Source organism: Hemitrygon akajei, chromosome 7 (assembly GCF_048418815.1).
Source record: "Hemitrygon akajei chromosome 7, sHemAka1.3, whole genome shotgun sequence".
NCBI classification, from domain to species: domain Eukaryota; kingdom Metazoa; phylum Chordata; class Chondrichthyes; order Myliobatiformes; family Dasyatidae; genus Hemitrygon; species Hemitrygon akajei.
In genome coordinates, this window is record NC_133130.1 from 36,898,481 (window position 1) to 36,925,146 (window position 26,666).

The 26,666-nt window shown below is 41.4% G+C and overlaps 1 protein-coding gene across 6 annotated transcripts in view; it reads right to left on the bottom strand.

Moving 5' to 3' along the window:
* LOC140730350 (tetratricopeptide repeat protein 7A-like) overlaps window positions 1-26,666 on the bottom strand; it is a 260,040-nt gene that overhangs the window by 37,673 nt on the left and 195,701 nt on the right. For 5 of the 6 annotated variants that reach the window (XM_073050646.1, XM_073050642.1, XM_073050644.1 and 2 more), the window contains one exon: window positions 19,951-20,153. In XM_073050646.1, coding sequence (XP_072906747.1) covers window positions 19,951-20,153 — 203 coding nt within the window. Of the gene's footprint in view, window positions 1-17,342; window positions 17,666-19,950; window positions 20,154-26,666 lie in introns of those variants that run through there. The other variant, XM_073050643.1, reaches the window with a different exon arrangement.

Below are 26,666 nucleotides of genomic sequence, written 5' to 3' on the forward strand. Positions count from 1 at the left end.
TTCACTAACTCTCCAAAACCCCTCTGAAGCGATTCTTCTTAGCTCCTTCAATCCCTCGTTCTAGAGTCTCCAGACTCTAAAATTAAAGCTATTTCTAATCACTGCTTCATAAATTACTCTTCAGCATTTTAATAACTTTACACCAAACTTCTGCATTATGAAGACTTGGGATGGTTTAGCAAAACTGACCAAAAAGCACTTACCATAGATAGTATGTTGACACCATGTTTGGCCATGTTTAATGAGAGCAAATAAATATCTTCCTCTAGCAGTCACATAGACTTCTCCAGGAGGCAACCATGGTAGCAACTTGGAACAGGAACCCTGACTGATTCTATTATAATCACTTCAGGGCAAGAAATTATTTGTCCTGGTTATATGGAAGCTTCTTTTCAATTAACAGAAGAATTCCAGGCTGACAGGTTCAAACCAGTTGCAATAAGAAAGAACTCCAGACTTGTAATAAGGAAAAAACAAAGTCTTAAATATGAACAGTAAAAGACCCTGAAAAAACTGCACTGTTTTGGATAGAAATGCCAATAAAGAGACCTACCCAAAGCATCAACCTCTTTTGTTCTTCAAATGCTGAATGGCAATGCACATTCCCAGTGATTTTGGTATGTGTGTGGAGTTCTGATTACATATTACAATTACGATCATTAATGCTCAACTAAGAATTCTCAGTCAAGTCATTCAATAGTCTTACTATGTAGTCTCTATCAGAGGCGAGGCCAACTTCACAACTACCGAATCAAAGGCTTCTCACAAAGCCAGCTGTAACTGTGACTCAGTGTGTCAGTTTAAACTGACAGTTTCTGTGTTCCCGCTGGTGGGAACACCTCCAGATAAAAGATTAAAGAATCTGATAGTGCCATTTCCTTCTTTGGGCAAAAGCACACATACAAACCAGTAAACAACATATGCAAATCAAAGAAATCTGACCTCTTCCAGCTGCTCAGCCAGTTTTAGCATCAATGATTAAAACAAACAACAGGAAGGCAGGAAGGGCAGGTTTTAAAAAAAAATGTACATAGCTGTGAACAAGTTCTGTGGGAACAATTAAACATGACAAAAATAATAATGCATTTTCCCTTTAGCTCACTGGAATGGTCTCGACAAACAAAACAACCCAAAGCTTCCCTAGGCACTAACGGGCAATGTATATTCCCAGTATTTTTAGTATTTGTGAAGAGGCCTAATATTATAAATGTGATTGCGAAGAACCAATTTTGAGTTAGCCAATTTAACTGTTCATTTGATTTTTAAGGCTTATCTTAATAGCAGCCCTAATAGAAAAGTGAAATACTGAGATATACGAGATAGAAACAAAACACCAGGGAAAAATGAAGCTGGCCATTCAACATCCAGAAGAAAATACTGGTGGTCATTGTAACTGATCAGATAATGTGGCATATTATTTCTCCTTGTTTTGACTAATAATCTTTTATTTCAAGCATTCTGTTCTATCAGAAATGACAGATATTTAATAAAATTTATAGTTAGAAAAACCAATAGTTCTATTTCTTCACCCCTTCCTTATAATATACAGCAGTACTGTGCAAATCTCTGAGGCATTTGTGTGTGTATGTGTACACACACACCCCCCCCACCCCCACTTCCAGCTTCCGGGGAGACTTTTTTGATTGACTGCCAGTGACTAGCATGGTGGTGTTGGGACTGCTTCTTTTTTGTTGTACTTCAAAGAATTGGATGACAAATTGATGGCTTTGTGGCCAAGTCTGAGGAGGAAATGAAGATTGGTGGAGGGACAGGGAGTCTGCAGAAGGACTGAGACAGATCAGGAGAATGGGAAAATAAATGGCAGATGGAATACAGTGTAAGGAAGTGCAGGGTCATGCACTTTGGTAGAAGGAATAAAAGCATACACTATTTTTGAAACGGAGAAAAATTTTAAAAATCTAAGTTACAAAGGGACCTGAGGGAGTCCTCATGCAGGATTCCCTGAAGGTTAACTTGCAGATTGAGTCAGTAATGAGGAAAGCAAATGCAATGTTAGCATTCATTTTGAGAGAATTAGAATAAAAAAACAAGGATGTAATGCTGAGGCTTTATATGGCACGGGTGAGGCCTCACTTGGAGTATTATGAGCCTAAGAAAGGATGTGTTGACATTGCAGGCGTTGTGCTGACGAAAATTATTCTGGGAATGAAAGGTTTATCATATGAGGAACGGTTGATGGCTCTGGGCCTGTACTCTCTGGAATGAGGGGGGATCTAATTGAAACCTATCAAATGTTGAAAGGCCCAGATAGAGTGGAATGTGGAGAGGGCGTTTCCAAAAGTGTGGGAGTATAGGACCAGAGGGCACTAATTCAGAATAGAGGGCGGCTAACTTAGAACGGAGATGTGCAGGAATTCCTTTAGCCAGAGGGTGGTGAATCTGTGGAATTCGTTTCCACAGTTGGCTATCGAGGCCAAGTTGTTGACTATATTTAAGGCGGAGGTTGAAAGATTGGTAAGTCAGGGTGTGAAAGGTTACAGGGAAAAGGTAAGAGAATGTGGTTGAGAGGGAGATGGATCAGAAACGATTCATTTGTGGAGCAGACAGATGCCAAAAGGCCCAATTCTGTTCCTGCATCATATGGTCTGTTATATATCTAGGGTGCCTAAGACTTTTGCACATACTGTAGTAAATTTATGTACTGCACTATACTACTGCTGCAAAAAAATACATTTCATGGCATACATGAGGGATGATAAAGCTGATTCTGATATGGGTCTCCAATGTGGACTGAGAGTGAGAAGGGGGCAGGGAGAGGGGACTCATGGTTGGGGAAAGGGGAAGGGAAAGAGAGGGAGCAGGAAGCACCAGAGAGACATTCTGCAATGTTCAATCAACCAACCGTTTAGAATCAAATGACCTTACCTGGTGTCTCAAGCTATGTACGTCTGCACCCATGTGACAGCCCACTCCGGCACTCCTTCTCTGCCACCTGTCCCACACCCCCCCATGGCATTCCATCCTTCACTCCTGTCAGATTTACAAACTCATTCTCCACAGCACGTTGCTTCTGTGCAGAAATCTTAGGCACCCCAGCTACAGATCTGCACCCAAGACTTCTGCACAGTACAGTAACGAACGAGACAAAATATTATAGCCTCAGATCTTGAAAAAACAAAAGTTATGATCTTTACAAGATAACTGCTTAACTGATCAACAGTAGCAGAGAATGTCATATGATTTAACTTTTATACCTCACTGACTCTAGACATGGGCAAAGTGACAAGATGAAAACCAGATGCTAAAAACAGGAATGTATCTGGATAATTATCTGTGCAAGAGGGTGGGGGGGGGGGGGGAAACACCTGTATTTTTGTGCGGAAAGCTCTCTCTTTATGTAGGACAACTGTTGGAGCACAATGAAGGTGGCTTTAATCAGCGTCTATTGTGTTATTGTCTGGGATACTAGAATGAAGGTGCTGACACTGGTTTCCAAGACACAAAATGTTACTCACACCATTGTTGATAACCTTACCTCAAAAGCTTCAAAATGTACATGTTAAATTTTTGACAAGCTGCCAATCCTTTGACAAAGAGACACTGTACCAGTTGGTAATGGAACTGCATACTCTCTTGACCTGCATGAAAGTGATTTGTCTCTCCTACAGACCTTCTCTACCATATGTCTACCAACAATTACAAAAGATAACCTACAAACAAAACCAATCTTAAGCTTTCGACACTCAGTGCGCAAAAAGTTTTGAAACTGAAATTGCTTTTAAAAGTACGTAAGAACCTCACTACGTTCTTGCATTCTAAATACAAAAATGTCCCCTGAAACAGTAAGCTTTATTTTCAAGTTCTTGTTAAAATATTAATTAAAGATAGCACACAGCAACCAATAATTCTATTGCCTTCTACGTCCATGACACTCATAAACTTCAGTTCTTTAAAATCCTATTAGGCAAACCATTTTATGCCACAAACACTATTGAAATAACACTGTGGTACTGTTGACATTTGCTGTAATTAAATATATTACATTAATGTAAGTACTTAAGGGGGTAAGCTGGACAAGTATGTGAAAGAGAAACAAGAAGAAAATAACAATAGAATTGAGTAGGAAGATAGTGTGTGGCCTAAACGTTTGCATTGGACTAAGTGCAGCACAGAACCCCATCAACAGTCCTAAGCCTGGCTGTGAAAGGAGGAGGGGGTGGGAATGGGGCTAGCAACACCATCCTATTAAAAACCAAGAGCTGCAAAAATGCCAACAGAAGCTCCAAAGACCTTATCCCTGGGAGAGGAAGGATCTTCGCCTTGAAGGCCTATGAAGTCGTGTGGTAAAAGACGCAAGTCTGTGGAAGCTACTGAGGCGATCAACCTTCCATCATCCAGGACTACCACCATTGGAACGTGGAATGTAAAGACCATGTACGAAAGTGGAAAGACAGTGCAAGTGGCAGCCAAAATGAAGAATAATAATCTGAGCCTGCTCATCATCAGCATGACAAGATGGACACAGTCTGGCAGAGCGACTGATAACAGGAGAAGGAACTACTGCTTTATTCAGGGGATGAGGAAGATGACAGCCTGCACACAGGAGTAACATTTATGCTATCAAAAGTAGCACTGAAGCCTATGGTCCCCACATCATCTCGGTATCCTTTAGATACCAGAAAGCAGGCAAAGATCGAAACCCTAAGTAACCCTACGTAATTTCTAAAGTAAGTACGTGTTTGGCACAGCATTCTGGGCTGAAAGGCCTGTATTGTGCTGTAGGTTTTCTATGTTTCTATGAAATGAATGTCATAACAGTGTATGTGCCAACTAACGACTGCAATGAAGTAACCAAGGGCACTTTCTACAACAGATTCCAGAACATCTTGGAAGCATATCCTGAGAGTGAGATTAACATTCTCACAGGAGACCTGAATGCAAAAATTGGACTGGATAACAATGGCTATGAAGATGTGATGGGAACCATGGACTGGGTATAATGAACGAGATCGAAGCTCGCTTTGCCGATATGTGCACATTGAATAACATGGTCATTAGAGGCAGCACCTTCTCCCACAAAAGAACTCACATGAACAGCTGGGTGTCACTTGACCGCGTAACAGAGAACCAACTAGACCTCATCTGTATACCCAAGAAATCCAGGAGATCACTTCAAGATGTCAGATTGAGGAAAGAACAGAAGTCACATCTGACCATCAGCTTTTGGTTGTGAAGCTAAAACTCAAACTGAAAAATAATCAGCATCAATGAGGCAGATATTTAACATCCACCTTCTGAGGGATACACAGACCACGAAACATCCAAACTGGTCCGCAGGAACAAGTTCCAAGCGCTACAAGAACTGCACATCAAGAAGGATCTACAGAACAAATGGCAGAAAGTTAAGGAAATGTCAAAAGACACTAAGTGCCAACAAGACCCAGCAGGAAGAATGGATCTCAGCTGAAATGTTACACAAGGTTGAGGTGAGGAGACAGAAGAAAGCAGTCATGAATAACAGGACTGGAGTGGGAAAGGTGAAAGCACAGGATGAGCATGCGGAGGCTCACAGGGTACTGAAGAGCATTAAATCAGACAAGCACTGTTATGTAGACAGCCCGATGAAGAAGCAGTGGGGAAGCTGTACAACACGATCAATAAACTGTCAGCAAGTACAGTAAGCCTGAGAGGCCAGTCGAGGACAGGGATGGGAAGGCCATAGTGGGAACAGAGCAGCAGCTGAACAGGTGGGCTTTGAATATCTGCTGAACAGACCCACATCTCTAAACCCAACTAACATCCTTCTAGCCAATACTGACTTGCTTATAAACTGCAACAAGTCTACCAGGGAGGAAATCAGGAAGCAATAAAGCTGGCACAGGTTTATTGGCAAGCAATAATACTTTTTTCATGCCATGGACCAATACCATTAAGCAAGGGGCCTGTGGACCCCAGGTTGGGAACCCCAATGAGTAAAGCAGCTGGTCCAAATGGCATTCTTGGAGAAGCTCTCCAGGCAGACCTTAACACTGGAGATGCTGTACTCTCTCTTTCAGAATATCTGGAAAGAAGAGCAAGTTTTAAAAGACTGCAAAGAGGGCCACCTTGTCAAGATTCAAAGAGAAGCCTTAGCAACTGCTCAAATTACAAAGGCATCACACTCTTGCTAGCCCCAGGAACAGTCTTCAGGATAATACTAGAGAGGATGAAGGACGCCGTAGACACAAAACTAAGTGATGAACAAACAGGCTTCTGCAAGAACAGATCACGTACTGACCAAATAGCCACAATATGCATCATAGTCGAGCAGTCACCTCTGCACATTCACTTTGCTGATTATGAACAAGCCTTCAGCAGTGTAGACAACACCCTATGGAGAATCCCGTAACACTACTGTGTACCAGGGAAGATGGTCAGACTGATCAAGAATTCGTATGAGTGAATATCCTACAGAGTCAATTATGGTGCTTTCAGGTGAAGACAGGAGTCAGTCAAGGATACCTGATGTTCCCTTTCTTGTTCCTTCTAGTCATAAGACTGGATCATGAAGACATTGACAGAACAGAAAAGGAATGGGATCCAGTGGCCCTTATGGAAACAACTGGGTGACCTGGACTTTGCTGATGATAAAGCTCTCCTACCCCTTACCCACGGTCAGATGCAGGAAAGAACAGTCCTGACAACCACATCAGTGCAGGTAGGCCTTAACATCCACAAAGGGAAAATGGAAGTCCATAAAACCATAACACAAAGGAGCAGAAGTCGACTATTCGGCCCATCGAGTCTGCTCTGCCATTTCATCATGAGCTGATCCAATCTCCCCTTTGGTCCCATTCCCCCGCCTTCTCACCATAACCTTTGATGCCCTGACTACTCAGATACCTACCAATCTCTGCCTTAAATACACCCAATGACCCAGCCTCCACTGCCGCCTGTAGCAACAAATTCCACAGATTCACCACCCTCTGGCTAAAAAAGTCCTCAAGATCTATTCAACCTGCGATGACCCAGTCACTCTCGAAGGAAGTCCGCTTGAGGAGGTAGAAGCCCTCACCTACCTAGGTAGTGGCACTGGCAGACAGGCCAGCACCGGGGTGGATGTCGAGAAAAGGATCAGCAAAGCTAGGGCAACTTCGTACAGATCAAGAACGTGCAGTGCTCCAAGGAGCTGTCACTGTGCACTAACCTCAGGCTGGTCAACTTCAATATGAAGTCAGTTCCTCAAACTGAAGAAAACACTTGGAGGACAACAAAGACTAGGGAAGTTCATAACATTAATAACAGTTGTCTGCAAAAAAACCTCTGGATCCTCTGGCCAGAGGTCATCAGCAAAACCGAACTACAGCAGAGAGCACACCAGCTAGCAGAGAAAGAAGAACTAGGGAAAAGCAGATGGGGATGGATGGGACACACACTGCGTAAAACAAGTACCAACTTCACTAAGCAAGCGCTAACATGGAATTCAGGGAAAGTAGGGAAGTCTAACAGGGAATGCAAATGAGAGGCTGGCTACGTAGCACTTGGTGACGTGACCAAGAAGATAGGCCACACCTGGGGACAACTTGAAAAACTAGCTCAACACAGAGGACTCTGGCGAGTTGCTGAGGGAAGCCTATGCCCCCAAAAGGGGTGATGGGTGGGGGGGCGAGTGCAGGACAAATGGGTGGGCAATAGCAGGAAGGTTTGGACCAAGAGAAGATCTTTAGCAGAATATTGCATGCACATTTTGAATGTGCTCTTATAAAGGTGCTTTTGGGAGGGAATCAGAAATTGGATCCAACTCCTCTAGACAGATATCCATAATGCAGTACAAATCACTGAGCAGAAAACAAAACAGATACTCTATCAAGTCTGGAGTTAGGCATGATTTCCCATTTCCCAGTTTTGTTTGTGTGCTGTATAGAGTCTTTTGCCGAAGCCATCAGAAAGGATGAGGGCACAAGAAGGGAGATGTTGAGTGACACAGGTCAAAACCTCCCTGTACATGAATGATACTGCCATTTCCTGTGGTGGGTTCACAGATTGATCAGCGTCTGCTACTAACGAGCTGATATCAGTAGCCAGAGTAAAGTTGAAGAGGGACAGGACCATGGATTTAGATGGCTGGTCTGACTGATCCATCATCTCATCCTCAGGTCAGACTGCCTGCAGGTGCTACAGATCTGGTTCAGAGAGTCCGAGGCATCTAGAAATGAAACAGGAAGGAAAGTTTGTTTTTCAGATTAAGAGCGATTGTCTTCCAGTTCATCCGGGATCCGAGATGGAATGAGTCCTCAGGGTTGCAATGCACAAGTCCCATAGACCAAGGGATTCCTACCTGGGGTCCACGGTCCCCTTGCTTAATCGTACTGGTTCATGGCATAAAAAAGGTTGGGAACCCTTGCTCCAGATGATAGGGACAAAACTGTACCCAGTATCATCCTCGTCCTGATGAGCATGTGGATGAATCAGTCTATGACTGGAACCAAGGCGTGCTGGATACCAGTGTCACTGTGTGCACAGGTTCCACCTTTCTCTAGTGTTGTGCAAGATCAGGCAGGCCCCACTGCCATGTCAGCTGGACATTGCCACACTAGCTATTCTGCATGGAAGAAAATATTCCTGACAACAACTAGGGCCACAGGTTCATCAGGCTGCAAACCAAGAACTTGATGGATACCCTGGGCAGAATGTCCAACTCATCCGGCAGAACATCCCATTGCTAGAACACACTAACAGAGGAAAGCTATAGCAGTCAGGTCTCTGGCACCAAGCCTGCCTCTGTTTCTCAGAAGGGAAGGGGGAAGAAGAGGCACGCTGTGGTGATAGGGTATCTGTTAGTTAGAGGAAAGGACAGAAGGTTCTGTGGGCGAGAACGAGATTCCCGGATGGTATGTTGCCTCTCAAGTGCAGTCCTCAGCATTCTTGAGTGGGAGGGTGAACAGCTAGAGGCCACGGTCCATGTAGGTACCAACGATAAAAGGCAAGATGTGTTCTGCATATGAAGTTCATAAAGTTGGATGCTAAGTTGAAGGCACTGACCTCTAGGGTTGTGATCTCAGGGTTGTTACCCATCATGCCACAAGCTACTGAGGCCAGAACCAGGAAGATTATACAGTTTAATATGTGGCTAAGGAGTTGGTTGGGAGGGAGGGCATAACATTTTTGGATCACTGGGCTCTCTTCCAGGGAAGGTGGGACCTATACAGTAGGAACAGTTTGCACTTGAACAGGAGGACGACTAATATCCTAGTGGAAAGGTTTGTTAATGCTGGACGGTGTGGTTTAAACTAGAGTTTCGGGGCAATAGGAACCACAATGCCAGAACAGATAGTGAACGGGTTGAGGAGCCAGGTGTTAAGACATCAGACAAGGTCAGGAATTAAAAGGTTAAGCATGGTGCGACTAGTGTCCAGTGCTGCATATATTTCAATACAAGTATCGTAGGAAAGGCAGATGAGCTCAGGTATGGATCAACATCTGGAATTATGACTTTGGAGCCATTAGTGAGACTTGGTTGCAGCATTCTGGGGCATAGCTGTCTTAGACGTGACAGAGGGGAAAATTAAAGGAGGAGGGGTGGCATTACTAGTCAGGTAAAGTGTCACGGCAGTGCTCCATCAAGAAAGACTAGAGAGCTCGACTGTTGAGACGTTATGGATGGAACTGAGAAATAAGAAAGGCATGACTACATTAATGGGGCTATATTACAGAGTACCCAACCGTCCGAGGGATTTAGAGGAACAAATTTGTAAAGAGATCACAGACTGTTGCAAGAAATATAAGGATGTTATTGTAGGCAATTTTAATTTATTGACTGGGAATCCCATACTGTAAAGGGACTAGATGGGGTAGAATTTGTGAAATGTGTTCAGGAATGTTTCCTTCTTCAGTATGTAGAGGTCCCAATGAGAGAGCGTGCAATACTGGACCGGCTATTAGGGAATGAAACAGCAGGTGATATAAGCTTGTGTAGGGGATCACTTTACATCCAGTGACCACAATGCCATTAGCTTCAAAGTAAACATGCAAAGAGATAGGTCTGGTCCACAGGCTGAGATTCTAAATCGGAAAAAGGCCAATTTTGATGGTATCTGGCAAGTGTGGATTAAGACAGGCTGTTTTCTGTGAAAAGGTGTACTTGGTATGTGTGAGGCCTTGAAAAACAAAACTTTTGAGTACAAAGCTTACATACGCCTGTCAGAATAAAAGGTAAAGATAACAAGTGTAGGGAACCTTGGTTTTCAAGAGATATTGAGGCCCTGGTTAAGAGAAAGAAGGGGGTGCACAGGCTGGTAGGAACAAATAAGGTGCTTATGGAGTATAAGAAATGTAAGAGAACACTTAAGAAAGAAATCACAGGGGCCAAAAGAAGACCTGAACTTGCTCTAGCAAACAAAGTGAAGGAGAGTCAAAAGGGATTCTACTGATCTGTTAAGAACAAAAGCATCGCAAGGGACAAAAATGGTCTTCTGGAACATCAGAATGGTAATCCATGCATGGAGTCAAAACAGATGGAGGAGATCCTAGATAAATCTTTGTTTCTGTGTTTACTCAGGAAGCAGACATAGAGTCTACAGAAGTGAAGCAAAGCGGCATCAACTTCATGGACACTGTACAGATTACAGAGGAGGAGGTGTTTACTACCTTGTGACAAATCAGGGTGGAGAAGTTCCCGGGGCCTGACAAGGCGTTCCCTCACACCCCATGGGAGGCATCTGTAGAAACTGCAGGAGCCTCAGTAAAGATATTTAGATCATCCTTTGCGACAATGGAAGTACCAGAGGATTGAAGGATAGTCAATGTTGTTCTGCTGTTTAAAAAAGGCTCTAAACAGAAACCAGAAAATTGTCAGCCAGTGAGTCTGACAGCAGTTGTGGGAAAGTTATTGGAAAGTGTTCTAGGGTACTGGATATACAAGTATTTAAATAGACACGGACTGATTAAAGACAGTCAGCATGGCTTTGTGCATGGTAACTCATGCCTAACTAGTCTTATAGCGTTTTTCAAGCAAGTTATAAGGAACATGGATGAAGGCAAGGCGGTGGATGTTGTCTACATAGACTTTAGTAAGGCATCTGACAAGGTCCCACATAGGAGGCTGGTCAAAAATATTCAGTTGCTCGGTATTCAGGATGAGGTAGTAAATAGGATTAGACATCTTATGTGGGAGAAGCCAGAGAATGGCAGTCAGAGTTGCCTCTCTGACTGGAGGCCTGTGACTAGTGGTGTACCGCAGGGATCGGTGCTGGGTCCTTTGTTGATCTGGATGATATTGTGGTTAACTGGATCAGCAAATTTGCGGATGACACCAAGACTGGGGGTGCAGTGGACAGTGAGGAAGGCTATCGCAGTTTGCAGAGTGAATAGGCTGAAAAGTGGCTGATGGAATTTAACACAGATAAGTGGAAGGTTTTGCACTTCGGTAGGACCAACCAGGTAGGTCTTACACAGTGAACGGTAGGGCACTGAGGAGTGTGGTAGAACAAAGGGATCTGGGAATACAGATCCATAATTCATTGAAAGTGGCATCACATGTACATAGGATCTTAAAGAAAGCTTTTGGAACATTGGCCTTCATAGAACAATGCATTGAGTATGGGAAATGGAAAGTTAACGAATTTCATGACATATGTCAGTGAAGTTAAACCTGATTCTAATGTTATGTTGAAGCTGTATAAGAGATTGATGAGGCCTAGTTTGGAGTATGTGTGCAGTTTTGGTCACCTAACTACAAGAACGATGTAAAGAGTACAGAGAAAATTTACAAGAATGTTGCCGGGTTTGGAGGACCTGAATTATAAGGAAATATTGAATAGGTCAGGACTGTATTCTTTAGAACGCAGAAGATTTAAGAGGAGATTTGATAGAAGCATAAAAAATTATGAGCAGTATAGAAAGGGTAAATACAAGGCGGCTTTTTTTCACTGAAGTTGGGTGGAACTATAACCAGAGGTCATGGGTTAAGGGTGAAAGGTGAGAAGTTTAAGGGGAACAAGAGGGGAAACTTCTTCACTCAGAGTCATGAGAATGTGGAATGAGCTGCCCGCACAAGAGGTACATGCAATGCTTAAGAGAAGTTTGGATAGAAGGGGTATGGGGTCTATGGTCCCGGTGTAGGTCGATGTGGGTAGGCAGTTTAAATAGTTTCAGCATAGACTAGATGGGCTGAAGGGCCTGTTTCTGTGCTGTACTTGTCTACAGTATACACTGTTGTGACTGTGATCAAAGTCACTGAAGCTGGTGATATCAAAGTCTTTATTCAGTACAATAAGCAGGCATTATTCTGGAGACACTCTTGGGTAGAGGTTCACAAACACAAAGATACATCACATTTTAATGCTGCAGGAACTCAGCAGGCCAGGCAGCATCTATAGAAAAAGGTACAGTTGATGTTTCGGACTGAAACCCTTCGGCAGGACTGGAGAAAAAAAGCTGCGTAGTGGATTTAAAAGGTGGGGAGAGGGGAGAGAGAAAAACACCAGGTGATAGGTGAGACCTGGAGGGGAAGGAATGAAGTAAAGAGCTGGGAAGTTGATTGGTGAAACAGACACCAAAGAAAAAGGGGGGAGGAGCACCATAGGGAGGTGATGGGTAGGCAAGGAGGGATAAGAGGATGAGAAGAGGTGAAGGGGGGGGGGGGGGTGTGAGGAGCATTACTGGAAGTTTGAGAAATTGATATTCATGCCATCAGGTTGGAGGCTACCCAAATGGAATACAAGGTGTTATTCCTCCAACCTGAGTGTGGCCTCATCATGACAATGGAGGAGGCCATGGATGGACATAGCGGAACGGGAATGGGAAGTGGAATTAAAATGGGTGGCCACTGGGAGATCCTGCTTGTTCTGGCAGATGCTGCCTGGCCTGCTGAGTTCCTCCAGCACTTTGTGTGCGTTGCTTGGATTTTCAGCATGTGTGGATTTTCTCTTATTTATACATCTCATTTTTATACCTTAAATGAATGGTAATAGGTGATTCAATACAATTTCAGTCGTCACAATGACATTGTTTACTTCAATACTTTTGGTTGATAAATGGTTCCTTGAGATACATAGTGGAAGCACATTGTAATTGTAAGATACCTCTGAAAGTCCAAACGCCTTTGGGAGAAACTAATTAAAACAAATATTCTAAAACCTTTTGATGAGACAGACACCTAAACTGACTGTTGTCAAGGCTGTCACTGAGTACACAAAAACTACTGATTGCCTGTAACTGTGACCATGTTTGATATGTTGCGTGAGAACATCAGTCTGGTCTGCCAGCTTGCATCAAACCAGGCAACATGGGCTAAGTTATTGTCTTAATGTTTGGCTCTTCTATATGCAATCTCTTAGTGGGGCAGCCTGAACGAACTTACATTCACGATAAGAACTGAAGCCTGGTTCTTATTTGAATTAATATCTGCTATATTCACACAACTCCAGCATACGCCCTAACACCCACCAACAATCACCAAAAGCTCATTTGATTAGCAGCGATAGGAGTCCTCCCAGTCAGGTCCTTCCTGTATGACAGGATTATCACTTCCAACACACAACTCCCTCAGGACGACTGTGATAGGGACGAGATGGCTGCCTACCTCTTTGCAGACTGGGAATTTGCCAAGAGAGAATGGAGAAGGACCTTCATCATAGTTCATCCCAAGTAGCTGTGTGAGAGAGGGATCTCTGATTTATGGGCTGTACCCAGAGACACATACAGGGACAGGTATCAAACACTACTGGAAGATCTTCAACTTGATGAAACACTCTCTTTGGTCTGCTCAAAACTTGCTGGTCATCCAGGAAAGCAAGGTGACCATAAGGGAATGCATATTGCAGGCAGCATGAGTACATACTGAGGAATGCACTGAAGTATTATCATAGGCCAAATGTTGTTTCTGTGCTACAAAACTCCTTGTAATTCTCAACAAAGGTCACTGTAATTACAGAGTTTCTGTAACAGTAAATCAAGTTACCTTTGCAACCTTTACAGTATGTGATGTCATTCAAATGAAAAGTTAGCCAAGTATACTCCGACAAATCTGGATTGATACATGGTACTCTAAAGCACATGTTGTACAGATTTAGGAGAGGAGGAACGCCCTGGATGGAAGGGTAGGGGTCGGGTGGGGGGTAGTGGACGGAGAATAAAACAACATCTCATCCTCCTGACCCCCTCTCTCACACAATAGGTGGTATTTCATTTCCATTTTGTAACCACCGCCAATATGCACAAAGTTAACATTTATTAAAGGCCACATTACACAAGCATAGCCAATCCTAAGTTTTAGCTTTAATTCTGGCAGTCTGAAGTTGAGCCTCACAGTTTTCTCTTCTCTTATTAATGTTGCAGCCTCATGCCTCTAACTTTTAGTTTTGAAATGGGTTTACTGCTGGTATGAGGAAGTTGTATTCCCATTGTGCAGGTCTCAACATAGATATCCATTTGTGAAAACCAGGCAAATGACTCAAATCAGATTAAAAATAAGTAATTCTTAGATGTCTGAAATATAACACAAACTATGTCTCTAGTTGATTTTTAGAAAATTTGACAGATGATAATTCAATATATTTACTTTGTTACTGAAACTTGTGCCCAGAAGCAATTCCAAATTCTTCAATATTACAGCATTACCATATCAGTTCAGATGTTCTACAGTGTTCCCATATCTTGGTAACTTTTATAATTCTCCTCTAGCACTCCTACAAGAAAAATACTGATCGGTAACAGGTTTTACAAGAGAAATATCTAGCCAGCAAATTCTCTTCACAACCTGTATTGATCTTTTCATTTTACCAGTACTACTGTGCATGGCACTCTGTACACTATAGAGCAATTGATTCGTTCCTAGATTTACCCTCTTCTTACCATTCTTACTACAACTAATATCCACATTGATTACACTTTCACCTGCTGTAACCATTTCTTAGTTCAAATGTTGCTTCCCAAAACCTTTTTATGCACTGTCTACAGCTTTCATATTCAAGCTATTATCCTGCTCTTTATTTCAAACATATTTCATGACTCCCAAAGTGAGTATATTGCAGTCAGTTAAGAACTTTTAGAAAAAAGACACAGGAACAAAAGCACACACAGCAATAATGCGAATGTAACCGGTTAGTCACTATTTATGGTGATGTTGAATCTCTACTTAATCCCTCATTCTTCCTTTTTCCTTGTCAAATCATATTAGTAACATCTAGACATCATGGCAAATGAGCAATGAGGTCATTAACAACAGGAAGCCATGCCCCGGGAAGTAAAATCTAGAATCAGGACTGCTTTTGTTAACCTGCATGGTTCTGATTATGGCTTCACTGTTCCTTATGATTGAAAAGAAGTTCAATAACAATTCAGTTTGTTTTTAAAGAGAATAATGTTGAGAGAATTGAGAATTTTAGAAGATTTGACTATACATACTCAGAACATTCAGCACAACACTGTGATGCCACTGGTTACTTTGGACAAAAGTTGCTCCACATATTATCACTTCAAAAGACTCTCAAATGTAGTCACGTAGCAGATCAAAAAATGTTCCAAATTAACTGTTTGAAGGCTATTTCACAGAGTTTCAATATTAAGGTTATTCATACCCGGTTATACAATGCAAGAGGCATGTGCTAATTAATAGTATGTTTATGTGAATTGTCACAGGTATATGAATCTGAAACATCAGCCATTTTATTGGGACTAATTGAATGGAAGTGAGCTAAGCAAGTAAAATGTCTTCACAGCATCAGGGAAATGTGGCTGCTATCTCCACTCAAAACAAAATCTGCAGCCATCTTCCATTTGTCTCTTTCCATGCTTTAGCTATTGATGATTACAAAGCAAAATATCAAGGATTTTGGAAATCGTTAATCTTACTTAAAAGGCCTTAGATCGAATAATTTCACTATCAAGAAATATGTCATGGTTCCAAGTAACTTACTTTCAGAAAAGAAATATTATTTTTTTTAATATGATGTAACAAAATTGAAAATCAGAACATGCCAGAAATACATATCCAGGTCACCCAACAGCTGAAGCAGATTATTAATTTCAACTTTTGATGTAAGAAGAGAGGTTCCAATAAAAAAAAGCTTAACTTACTTTTCCATTCTTCCCAGATCCTGCCAGCCTTATTGTGAATTTGTGCCTTCCCTCATTTTAGTTTTCTGGTGTTTATAGTTGACCCCCACTGACACACTGTTCTGCCAGCTCTGTTCAACAGCGCACACATGCAGTTCAGGTTTAATTTATAATTCTACAAACTATTTGAAGAATCTTGTCTCCAATAAGCAGCCAACATTGACCTGCTTGCAACCTTTCCTAACAAAGTATGACTAAGCTAGCACCAAGAAAAACATTGTAAGAGCTGTCTAGAAAGTAAAATGCCCTTCAAAACACTAATGAAAAGCTGATGCAGCTTGCTAAATTATCCTACATGTTCTGCTGTTTCAGAGGATATAGGCACTCAGATTCACAAGTTATTAAAAACAGCATTTCAAACAGTATTCAGATGTAAAAATTGAGATGTAATGATGGATTTATAAAAGCCTTATCAAGGCTGCAAGATCATGTGGAATTTGGGGCTTGGTATAATTGGGAGGATATTGGACATCAAAGGAGCTGCCCAGATTCACTGGCACGCTGCTTGAATGAAGGCACATATAAAAAGAATGATTTACATTAAAACAGAATGGTAGCTGTTTTCTTTCGGGCAAGGAAGATTACAGAAGGATTTGAAGGAAGTGTTCATTAAGTTTTGACTGCAGTAGATCAAAGTAGACCCTGTCCAAAAGTTTTGACAGCCTTGAGATGGTGAAATATTAAATGCAGGACATTTGGACCAAACAAGAGAAAAATAAAATTACAAACACCGGAGTATTTTAAAGCCAGAGCTAGTGTCAGAAGCAATATTTAATAATATCTTAGATAGGAAGTTAAAGGTAAAGAGAAGTTTAATGAGGTGTGGATGTTCAAGTGTAATTATTAGGCCATTACAGTTCTGGGAGAAAGCTGGCAACCACTTGATTGGGCCGAATTGCCAGCATTCGGTAATTGACCATAAATTCTCTCCCAATCCACAGGTTGGTCTCCCTTCCATTCCAATCACACTGAAAGATATGGTAACCTCTGTTAACTTTTATTTAACCTCTCTTATTAAAACCTAATTTGTTCAATTACAGAAATTTGTGACTTGAGAGTTAATTGGTATCCTGAGAGTTATTTGATTTTCGTTGACCTAAATTAATATATTGAATATATATCCTAATTGGCATCAGATGCTATGCACTAAATAAATTAGGGTTTGTTCATTTTACCACCTAACAGCTGTGGTACTAACTACATAGAAAAAAAATCACAGATTCGATTTCAGTCTCTTCTGTGTTTATTTATCTCAGAGGAGAATATTCTAATATTGATTTCATGGTTTCTAGCTCAGATAAGGAGAGCAGGAAGAGTAGAAGGGAAGAAAACAAAAGGAAGAAAATCAGACAAGGCCTTGTTTCTGATTCCTATCTAGCCAGAAACTCAGCAGGCTAGGCAGCACCTATGGAGTGAAATGGACCATTGTTTCAAATTGTGACTCTTCATTTGGTCCAGATGAAAGGTTGAATGTCCATTTGTCTTTGTAGACACCATCTGACCCACTGAGTTCCTCTGGTGTTGTTCTGTGTTGTATCACAGTCCTACATCTGTAGTCTCTTATGTCTCCCATCCAGTTAGTTTGGCTGGAGTTAATCACGTGTGAATTCTGCACAAAAAACAAGATTGCTGATGGCTCTAATAGGGGGGTGTGTGTTTGTGAGATTGAGAGTGAGAGAGAAACTGAAATTCAAGAACAATAGACAATAGACAGTAGGTGCAGGAGTAGGCTATTCGGCCCTTCTAGCCAGCACCACCATTCACTGTGATCATGGTTGACCATACACAATCAGTACCTCGTTCCTGCCCTCTCCCCATATCCCTTGACTCCGCTATCTATAAGAGCTCTATCTAACTCTCTCTTGAATGCATCCAGAGACTTGGCCTCCACTGCCTTCTGGGGCAGAGCATTCCACATATCCACCACTCTCTGGGTGAAAAAGTTTTTCCGCATCTCTGTTCTAAATGGCCTACCCCTTATTCTTAAACTGTGGCCTCTAGTTCTGGACTCACCTATCAGCGGGAACATGCTTCCTGCCTCCAGTGTGTCCAATCCCTTAATAATCTTATATGTTTCAATCAGATCCCCTCTCATCCTTCTAAATTCCAGTGTATACAAGCCCAGTCGTTCCAATCTTTCAACATATGACAGTTCTGCCATTCCGGGAATTAAACTTGTGAACCTACGCTGCACTCCCTCAATAGCAAGGATGTCCTTCATCAAATTTGGAGACCAGAACTGCACACAATACTCCAGGTGGGGTCTCACCAGGGCCCTGTACAGCTGCAGAAGGACCTCTTTACTCCTATACTCAATTCCTCGTGTTATAAAGGCCAGCATGCCATTAGCTTTCTTCACTGCCTGCTGTACCTGCATGCTTGCTTTCATTGACTGATGTACAAGAACATCTAGATCTCGTTGTACTTCCCCTTTTCCTAACTTGACTCCATTTAGATAGTAATCTGCCTTCCTGTTCTTGCCACCAAAGTGGATAACCTCACTTTTATCCACATTAAACTGCATCTGCCATACATTTGCCCACTCACCCAACCTGTCCAAGTCACCCTGCATTCTCATAACATCCTCCTGACATTTCACACTGCCACTCAGCTTTGTGTCATCGGCAAATTTGTTAATGTTACTTTTAATCCCTTCATCTAAATCATTAATGTATATTGTAAACAGCTGCAGTCCCAGCACCGAACCTTGCGGTACCCCACTGGTCACAGCCTGCCATTCCAAAAGGGACCTGTTAATCGCTACTCTTTGTTTCCTGTCAGCCAGCCAATTTTCAATCCATGTCAGTACTCTGCCCCCAATACCATGTGCCCTAATTTTGCCCACTAATCTCCTATGTGGGACTTTATCAAAAGCTTTCTGGAAGTCCAGGTACACTACATCCACTGGCTCTCCCTTGTCCATTTTCATAGTTACATCCTCAAAAAACTCCAGAAGATTAGTCAAGCATGATTTTCCCGTCATAAATCCATGCTGACTCGGACTGATCCTTCTACTGCTATCCAAATGTGTCGTAATTTCCTCTTTTATAATTGACTCCAGCATCTTTCCCACCACTGACGTCAGGCTAACCGGTCTATAATTCCCTGTTTTCTCTCTCCCTCCTTTCTTGAAAAGTGGGACAACATTAGCCACCCTCCAATCAGCAGGAACTGTTCCTCAATCTATAGAACATTGGAAAATGATTACCAATGCATCCACGATTTCTAGAGCCACCTCTTTAAGTACCCTGGGATGCAGACCATCAGGTCCCGGGGACTTATCAGCCTTCAGACTCAACAGTCTATCCAACACTGTTTCTTACCTAATATAAATTTCCTTCAGTTCATCCTTTACCCTAGTTCCTTTGGCCACTATCACATCTGGGAGATAGTTTGTGTCTTCCCTAGTGAAGACAGATCCAAAGTACCTGTTCAACTCATCTGCCATTTCCTTGTTCCCCATAATAAATTCACCTGTTTCTGTCTTCAATGGCCCAATTTTGGTCTTAACTTTTTTTTTGCTATTCACATACCTAAAGAAGCTTTTACTATCCTCCTTTATATTCTTGGCTAGTTTATCTTCGTACCTCATTTTTTTCTTGGCGTATTGCCTTTTTTGTTATCTTCTGTTGCTCTTTAAAAGCTTCCCAGTCCTCCGGTTTCCCGCTCATCTTTGCTATGTTATACTTCTTCTCTTTTATTTTTATACTGCTTTACTTCCCTCGTCAGCCACAGCCACCCCTTACTCCCCTTAGGATCTTTCTTCCTCTTTGGAATGAACCGATCCAGCACCTTCTGCATTATTCCCAGAAATACCTGCCATTGTTGTTCCACCTTAAGGTGAATATATTTAATTTTTGCAAGACTTAAAAAGTTCATTTAAAAATAACTCACCAAGTGCTCCATGATCTTTGCACTTCTTGGATTCATGGCAAGAGCTTCATCATAAAAGTGCTTGGCTGCATTTAAATTGCCGCTCACCTCTGCCAACCACCCACGCATAAATATTACATCATGTGATACGGAAAAAAGGCTTGCTGCTTCTTCGATGCAAAATGAAGCTTCTTTGGTTCTTTGTAGTTCAATAAAAAGTTCAGCTAATTAAAAAAACACAAACAAACATTGTTCAAATCCTATGAAAGAGAAGTGCACTAAAACAGTAAAAGATTTGGACTAGTTATCTGAAACGTTTTTGTCTTAGGGTTTCTCTACTCACATATTGTATTGCTGATTCCTATTCAGCACGTTTATATATAACATGAGTTTACTCATGGTCTCTGGAGAATACAGGAAAGCTGGAGATGGGTTAGTAGCCTTATTTTTGAAGAAGTGCTAATTAATCTGACTTTGATATGGAGGAGGGCAGTGTGGGAGAAGGAAACACCAACTTGTCAGTAAGAAAAGTTAAGTGATCAATGATTTCTGAAGTGAGATTTAAGCCCCTTGACAAAGAGAGACGAATGCCAATGACCTAAAGATCAATATTAGCAATTCCTTTCTACTCTTTCCTTTCTTTTCAGAACACTAACATTTTCTGGGTAGATAAAGAACCTGAAGCCAAGAAATTGGGGTGTATATCACCCAACTTCTGAGAGCATAAAAACTACTTTGTAAATGTTTTACATTTTCTGTGGAAGCTCTAGCATCAGGACATTATTCATTATATCATGACTGTTCTAGCTTCATTTAGTACGTGGTGATAGGTACCAATTTGTACAACAACCTTCCCCACCTACTTGGTAAATACTGGAGCAATAAAGCAACCCATAATCTTTCTCTTTTAACTTTCAGTAAAATAAGGAACAAATTCCAAACCATCAGCTGTGAGATGTGAAGTAAAGCTCCCAACCAAGACGAAATCCTGATGAAGGGTCTCGGCCCAAAGTGTCAAATGGTTATTCCTCTCCATTGATGCTGCCTGACCTGCTGAGCTCCTCCAGCATTTTGTGTGTGGTACCAAATCAATGTGCTGTTTCAGAAAGTAATTACTGGGTCTCATTGTATTTGCTGCATTGCAGGCTTTCAAATTTGTGAACAACACAGAGATGTTGTGGTCTCTGCTTTAATATTGAGCTTGTGCCTAACATGAGGTCACAGACACCACAGGACAATCAAAAGACGATAGCTGGAGGAACTTTAGGTGGAACACGTACTGGTTTGTCAGACACACTGAAGACACATGTTCCCCACTTTTCATGCATTCTCTTGTGTGTAGGGTTACCTTTTCTATGGCTTCTCATTTTAAGCAAGGAGACCTATCCTTCAAATCTCATCTCAATTCCATTGTCCAACAATCTCAATGACAGTACAGGCAGTTACTACAAAGAAATGCACAAGTTCCATTTTAATCACAGTAATTGGGGTACAAAATACCTGATTTATCTACTTAAAAAGTGAAATGAGGACAACTTTTTTTATGTGCTTGAAATGAAGGCTGCATTACATGAATATGTGGTAGAGGCAGATGCCTTAGATAAAGGTATGATGAAGGAAAACATGCAAGTTTCCAGAAATGAGACAGGAGAATGGAACAAGTCAGTTGATCATTTAGAGAGCTGGTGTGAACACAATACCCTTTTTCTGACCTGTAACCACTCAATAATTCTATAATTGGAGCAATGAACTATGGTAACTGCTGTACTCAATTCTTTGATTTATGAAGGACACCATAGCAAGAGTTCCTCTTTATGACCCTGTCTACCTGTGATGCCACTTTCAAGGAATTATGGATCTGTATTCCCCAAACCCTTTGTTGTATCACATTCCTTAGTGTCCTACTGTTCACTGTGCACGTCCTATCTTGGTTTGTCCTCTCAAAGTGCAACATCTCACACTTGTCTGCATTAAATTCCATCTGCCATTTTCCCATTTGGCCCAGATCCCACTGCAAGCTTTGGTAGCCTTCCTCACTGTCCACTACACTCCCTATCCTGGAATCATCCGCAAATTTGCTGACCTAGTTAACCACTTCATCGTATAGATCATTGATTTAGATGACAAAAAAACAAAGAACCCAACACTGCTATCTGAGGGTCACCACTAGTTGATGGTGTGGAATGTTACAAATCCAATTAATTGATTTATTGGGGAACGGCAGAGGAGCTGCACGGCCTCTGTTGTAGCGAGGTCTAGGCCTCAAGTCATGGTGTTGTCTGTCTGCAGCTGCCCAGGGACAGGCATCGGAGCTGGCCACTCCACCGGAGTGCTGGAGCAGTGTGGTGCAATGTCTAAGCTGGAATCGGAGCTGCCCACACCCAGTGTTCACTTGGCAGAAGACGAGCTGTATAGTGTTTGACTGCATACTGCTGCAACGTTCATGGACTCAGGGACTTGGACTATATTTTTTTGTGTGTGAGTGTCCATCTTACCTCTGTCTTATATGTGCCTTGCGCTGTGTGACTGCTGGTACTGTGTTTAGCACCCTGGTGGATGAACGCTTCTTCGTTTGGCTTTATTCATGGGTATTCATGTATGGTTGAATTACAAACTTGAAATTAAATGGTGAGAGACCTGGAAATGTTGGTATTTGGAAGACTCTGGCTTGCATCATACACAATCACATTAGGTGGGAATATCAGATTTAAATGTATCTTAAGTATAACTTTTCTGATGAGAAGATAAGTTTTTATATGTGTTGTAAGAAGATCTCCGCATCCCTGAAACCATGACACTTCTTCATCGTGGAAGCTCTTTGCCTGGAACATAATTGAGCAAATGATACCTGCAGAGGCTCCTGAGTTAAATGAAAATCTGTACTTGAAGCTGTGCAGAATTCACAAATTATTTCCCACCTGTCCAGTTAAATAAAAAATTCACAAGCAGTAACCCAGAGGAATGTGCAAAAGCAAAATTGTAAATCTACTGAAAATTGCTCATTGACTTTTAACACTTTTCAATATTTGTCTTAACTTACTGTTGATTTAGTTACTCACTTCCATTTGAAGAGATTAGAATAACAAACGATCAAAGCCTCATCTAAAATGTCAGCTAATAGAATACAGAGTTTCTAGGATGCTCATAAAAATGAAAAGCACCATTTTAAATTAAATACACTGTAATGTGCAGCTCCTTCACTTTTATCTAAAATGAATTCTGTTATCTCCTTTTATTAAAGGATGTTAAACAATTGAATTATTTCTTGAGATTTGATCTTGTGATGATTGCATTTTATATCTATATCTCTAACTCTACATATATACATACACATACTCACACATAAACATATACATATACACACAGAGCCTATAAGAAGTATTACCCGCCCCCCCCCAGAAGTTTTCATGTTTTATTGCTTTACAACATTGAATCACAGTGGTTTTAATTTGGCTTTTTTGACACCAATCACCAGAAAGACTCTTCAAGGTCAAAGTGAAAACAGATCTCTACAAAGTGATGTGAATTAATTACAAACATAAAACACAAAACAATTGATTGCATAAGTATTCACCCCTTCAAGTCAGTATTTGCTAGATGCACCTTTGGCAGTAATTACAGCTTTGAGTCTGTGTGGATAGGTCTCTATCAGCTTTGCACACCTGGACACTACAATTTTTCTCCAATCTTCTTTACAAATCTGCACAAGCTCTGTCAGACTGCATGGGATCATAAGTGAACATCCCTGTCCAAAGTCCAGCCACAAATTCTCAATTGGATTGAGTTCTCAGCTCTGCCTTGGCCACTCCAGGACATCAACTTTGTTGTTTGTACAGTTCTGGTCACCGAATTATAGGAAATATATCAATAAATTAGAGAGAGTGCAGAGACGATTTACTAGGATGTTACCTGGGTTTCAGCACTTAAGTTACAGAGAAAGGTTGAACAAGTTAGGTCTCCATTCATTGGAGTGTAGAAGGATGAGGGGGGGATTTGATCGAGGTATTTTAAATTTTGAGAGGGATAGATAGAGTTGACGTGAATAGGCTGTTTCCATTGAGAGTAGGGGAGATTCAAACGAGAGGACATGATTTGAGAATTAGGGGGCAAAAGTTTAAAGGAAACACGAGGGGGTATTTCTTTACTCAGAGGGTGATAGCTGTGTGGAATGAGCTTCCTGTAGAAGTAGTAGAGGCCAGTTCAGTTGTGTCATTTAAGGTAAAATTGGATAGGTATATGGACAGGAAAGGACTGGAGGGTTATGGGCTGAGTACGGGTAGGTGGGACTAGGTGAGATTAAGAGTTCGGCACAGACTAGGAGGGCCGGAATGGCCTGTTTCCGTGCTGTGATTGTTATATGGTTATATGGTTTGTAAGCCATTCCATTTAGCTTTATGCTTGGGGTCATTGCCTTGCTGAATAACAAATCTTCTCCCTTGTCGCAGTTCTCTTGCAGACTGCATCAGGTTTTATTCCAGGATTTCCCTGTATTTTGCTGCATTCATTTTACTCTCTACCTTCACAGGCCTTCCAGGGCCTGCTGCAGTGAAGCATCACCACATCATGATACAGCCACCACCATGCTTCACAGTAGGGATAAAGTAGGGTAGGATTGGAGTATTTGATGTGCGGTGTTTGGCTTACACCAAACATAGCATTTAGTCTGATGGCCAAAAAGCTCAATTTTGTTTTCATCAGACCATAGAATCTTTTTTCAGCTGACTTCAGAGTCACCCACATGCCTTCTGGTAAACTCTAGCCGAGGGAGGTTTTTTTTCAACAGTAGCTTTTACTTTGCCACTCTCCCACAAAGCTGAGACTGGTGAAGCACCTGGTTATGCACAATCTCTCTCATCTCAGCCACTGAAGCTTGCAACTCCTCCACAGTTGTCATAGGTCTCTTGGTGGCCTCTCACTAGTCCCCTTTTTGCATGGTCACACTGGTTTGAGGATGGCCTGCTCTGGGCAGATTTATGGCTGAGCCATATTCTTTCCATTTCTTGAAAATTGAATTAACTGTACTCCAAGGAATATTCAGTAACTTGAAAATTTTCTTGGATCCATCTCCAGACTACTGCTTTTCAATAACTGTTTCACAGAGTTGCTTGGAGTGTTCTTTTGTCTTCTTGGTGAAGTTTTAGCCACGGCATTGACTCACCAGCAATTGGACCTTCCAGATACAGGTGTATTTTTACTACAATCAATTTAAACACCTCGACTGCACACAGGTCTCCAAAAACAAATCTCCATTTAACTAATTATGTGAATTCTAAAACCAACTGGGCTGCACCAGTAATGATTTGGTGTGTCATATTAAAGGGGGGGGGGGGGGGGGTTTGAATACTTATGCAGTCAATTATTTTGTTTTATATTTGTAATTAATTTAGATCACTTTGCAGAGATCTGTTTCATTTTGACACGAAAGAGTCTTTTTCTGTTGATCAGTGTCTAAAAAGCCAAATTAAATCCACTGTGATACAATATTGTAACACAATAAAACGTGAAAACTTCCAAGGGGGTGAATACTTCTTATAGGCTGTACGTACACACACACCTCTTACATGTTAAAATCTGTGTTTCCCACATTAAGACTCATCCAGAGGATCCAATGTATCAAGCCTTCAGTAATCTTGATGATGCTTCAAAATGTGATGATCATTGAGAAATAATGGTCCAGTACCATCAATAATGAGTTTGATTATCAGATTCTGCTGTCTTTCAGAAATATGGAATCATCTGCATTGAAATGATTATAAGCTCTATTGTCACAATGTTCTCTCTGCTTCACTTGTTTTAAAAAAAAACCACACTACAGCCAAGATCTGACGCCACCAAAACCAATTACAGTTTGAGCACTTCTGCCTATCAGTAACTCAACATATGCCTGTTTATTAATTGTCTTGTAACAAAAAATCTGCAACCTCCGTTTCACTTTCAACTACAGAACCATTTTCAGTTCATCTTTCCCAATTAGAACGGTCTTTCTGCCAAACCAGTCAAGCCTGTGCACACACTTGCTATCATTCTTCTTCAGGAATTTGGCAAACTCAGCACCACTGCCGCCATTATTCAGCAAAATTTAACTTTGAAATTAATATTTTAGCTTCAAAAATGTTCATGGAAACTACATATCCACCGAAATTGGATATCTATTATGATCATGGCAATTTTCCACAAATGCAGTTCCAAGGCCCATTCGTATCCTTAACTACAGCTTCTTTAGTTGGGCTGTGGTAGAGGAGGAACAGCTGGTAGATTTGTGTGATTATCTTTCATCTTGTCATTTGACTGTTTTAGATAACACTGATTGCTTGATATGATGAGGTACATCTGGGTGTCCTTCGTGCAAACATTTCAAAGTAACTGCTCTTTCTTGTAATGGATCAGCAGCATTCAGTCCCCACAGTATCAATAAATTGATCAGTCTCCACAGTACCAATAAACGGATCAATCTCCACAGTATCAATAAATTGATCAATCGCCACAGTATCAATAAATTGATCAATCGCCACAGTATCAATAAATGGATCAATCTCCACAGTACCAATAAATGGATCAATCACCACAGTACCAATAAATTGATCAATTCCCACAGTATCGATAAATTGATCAATCCCCACAGTATCGATAAATGGATCAATCTCCACAATATCGATAAATTGATCAATCACCACAGTACCAATAAATTGATCAATTCCCACAGTATCAATAAATTGATCAATCCCCACAGTATCAAT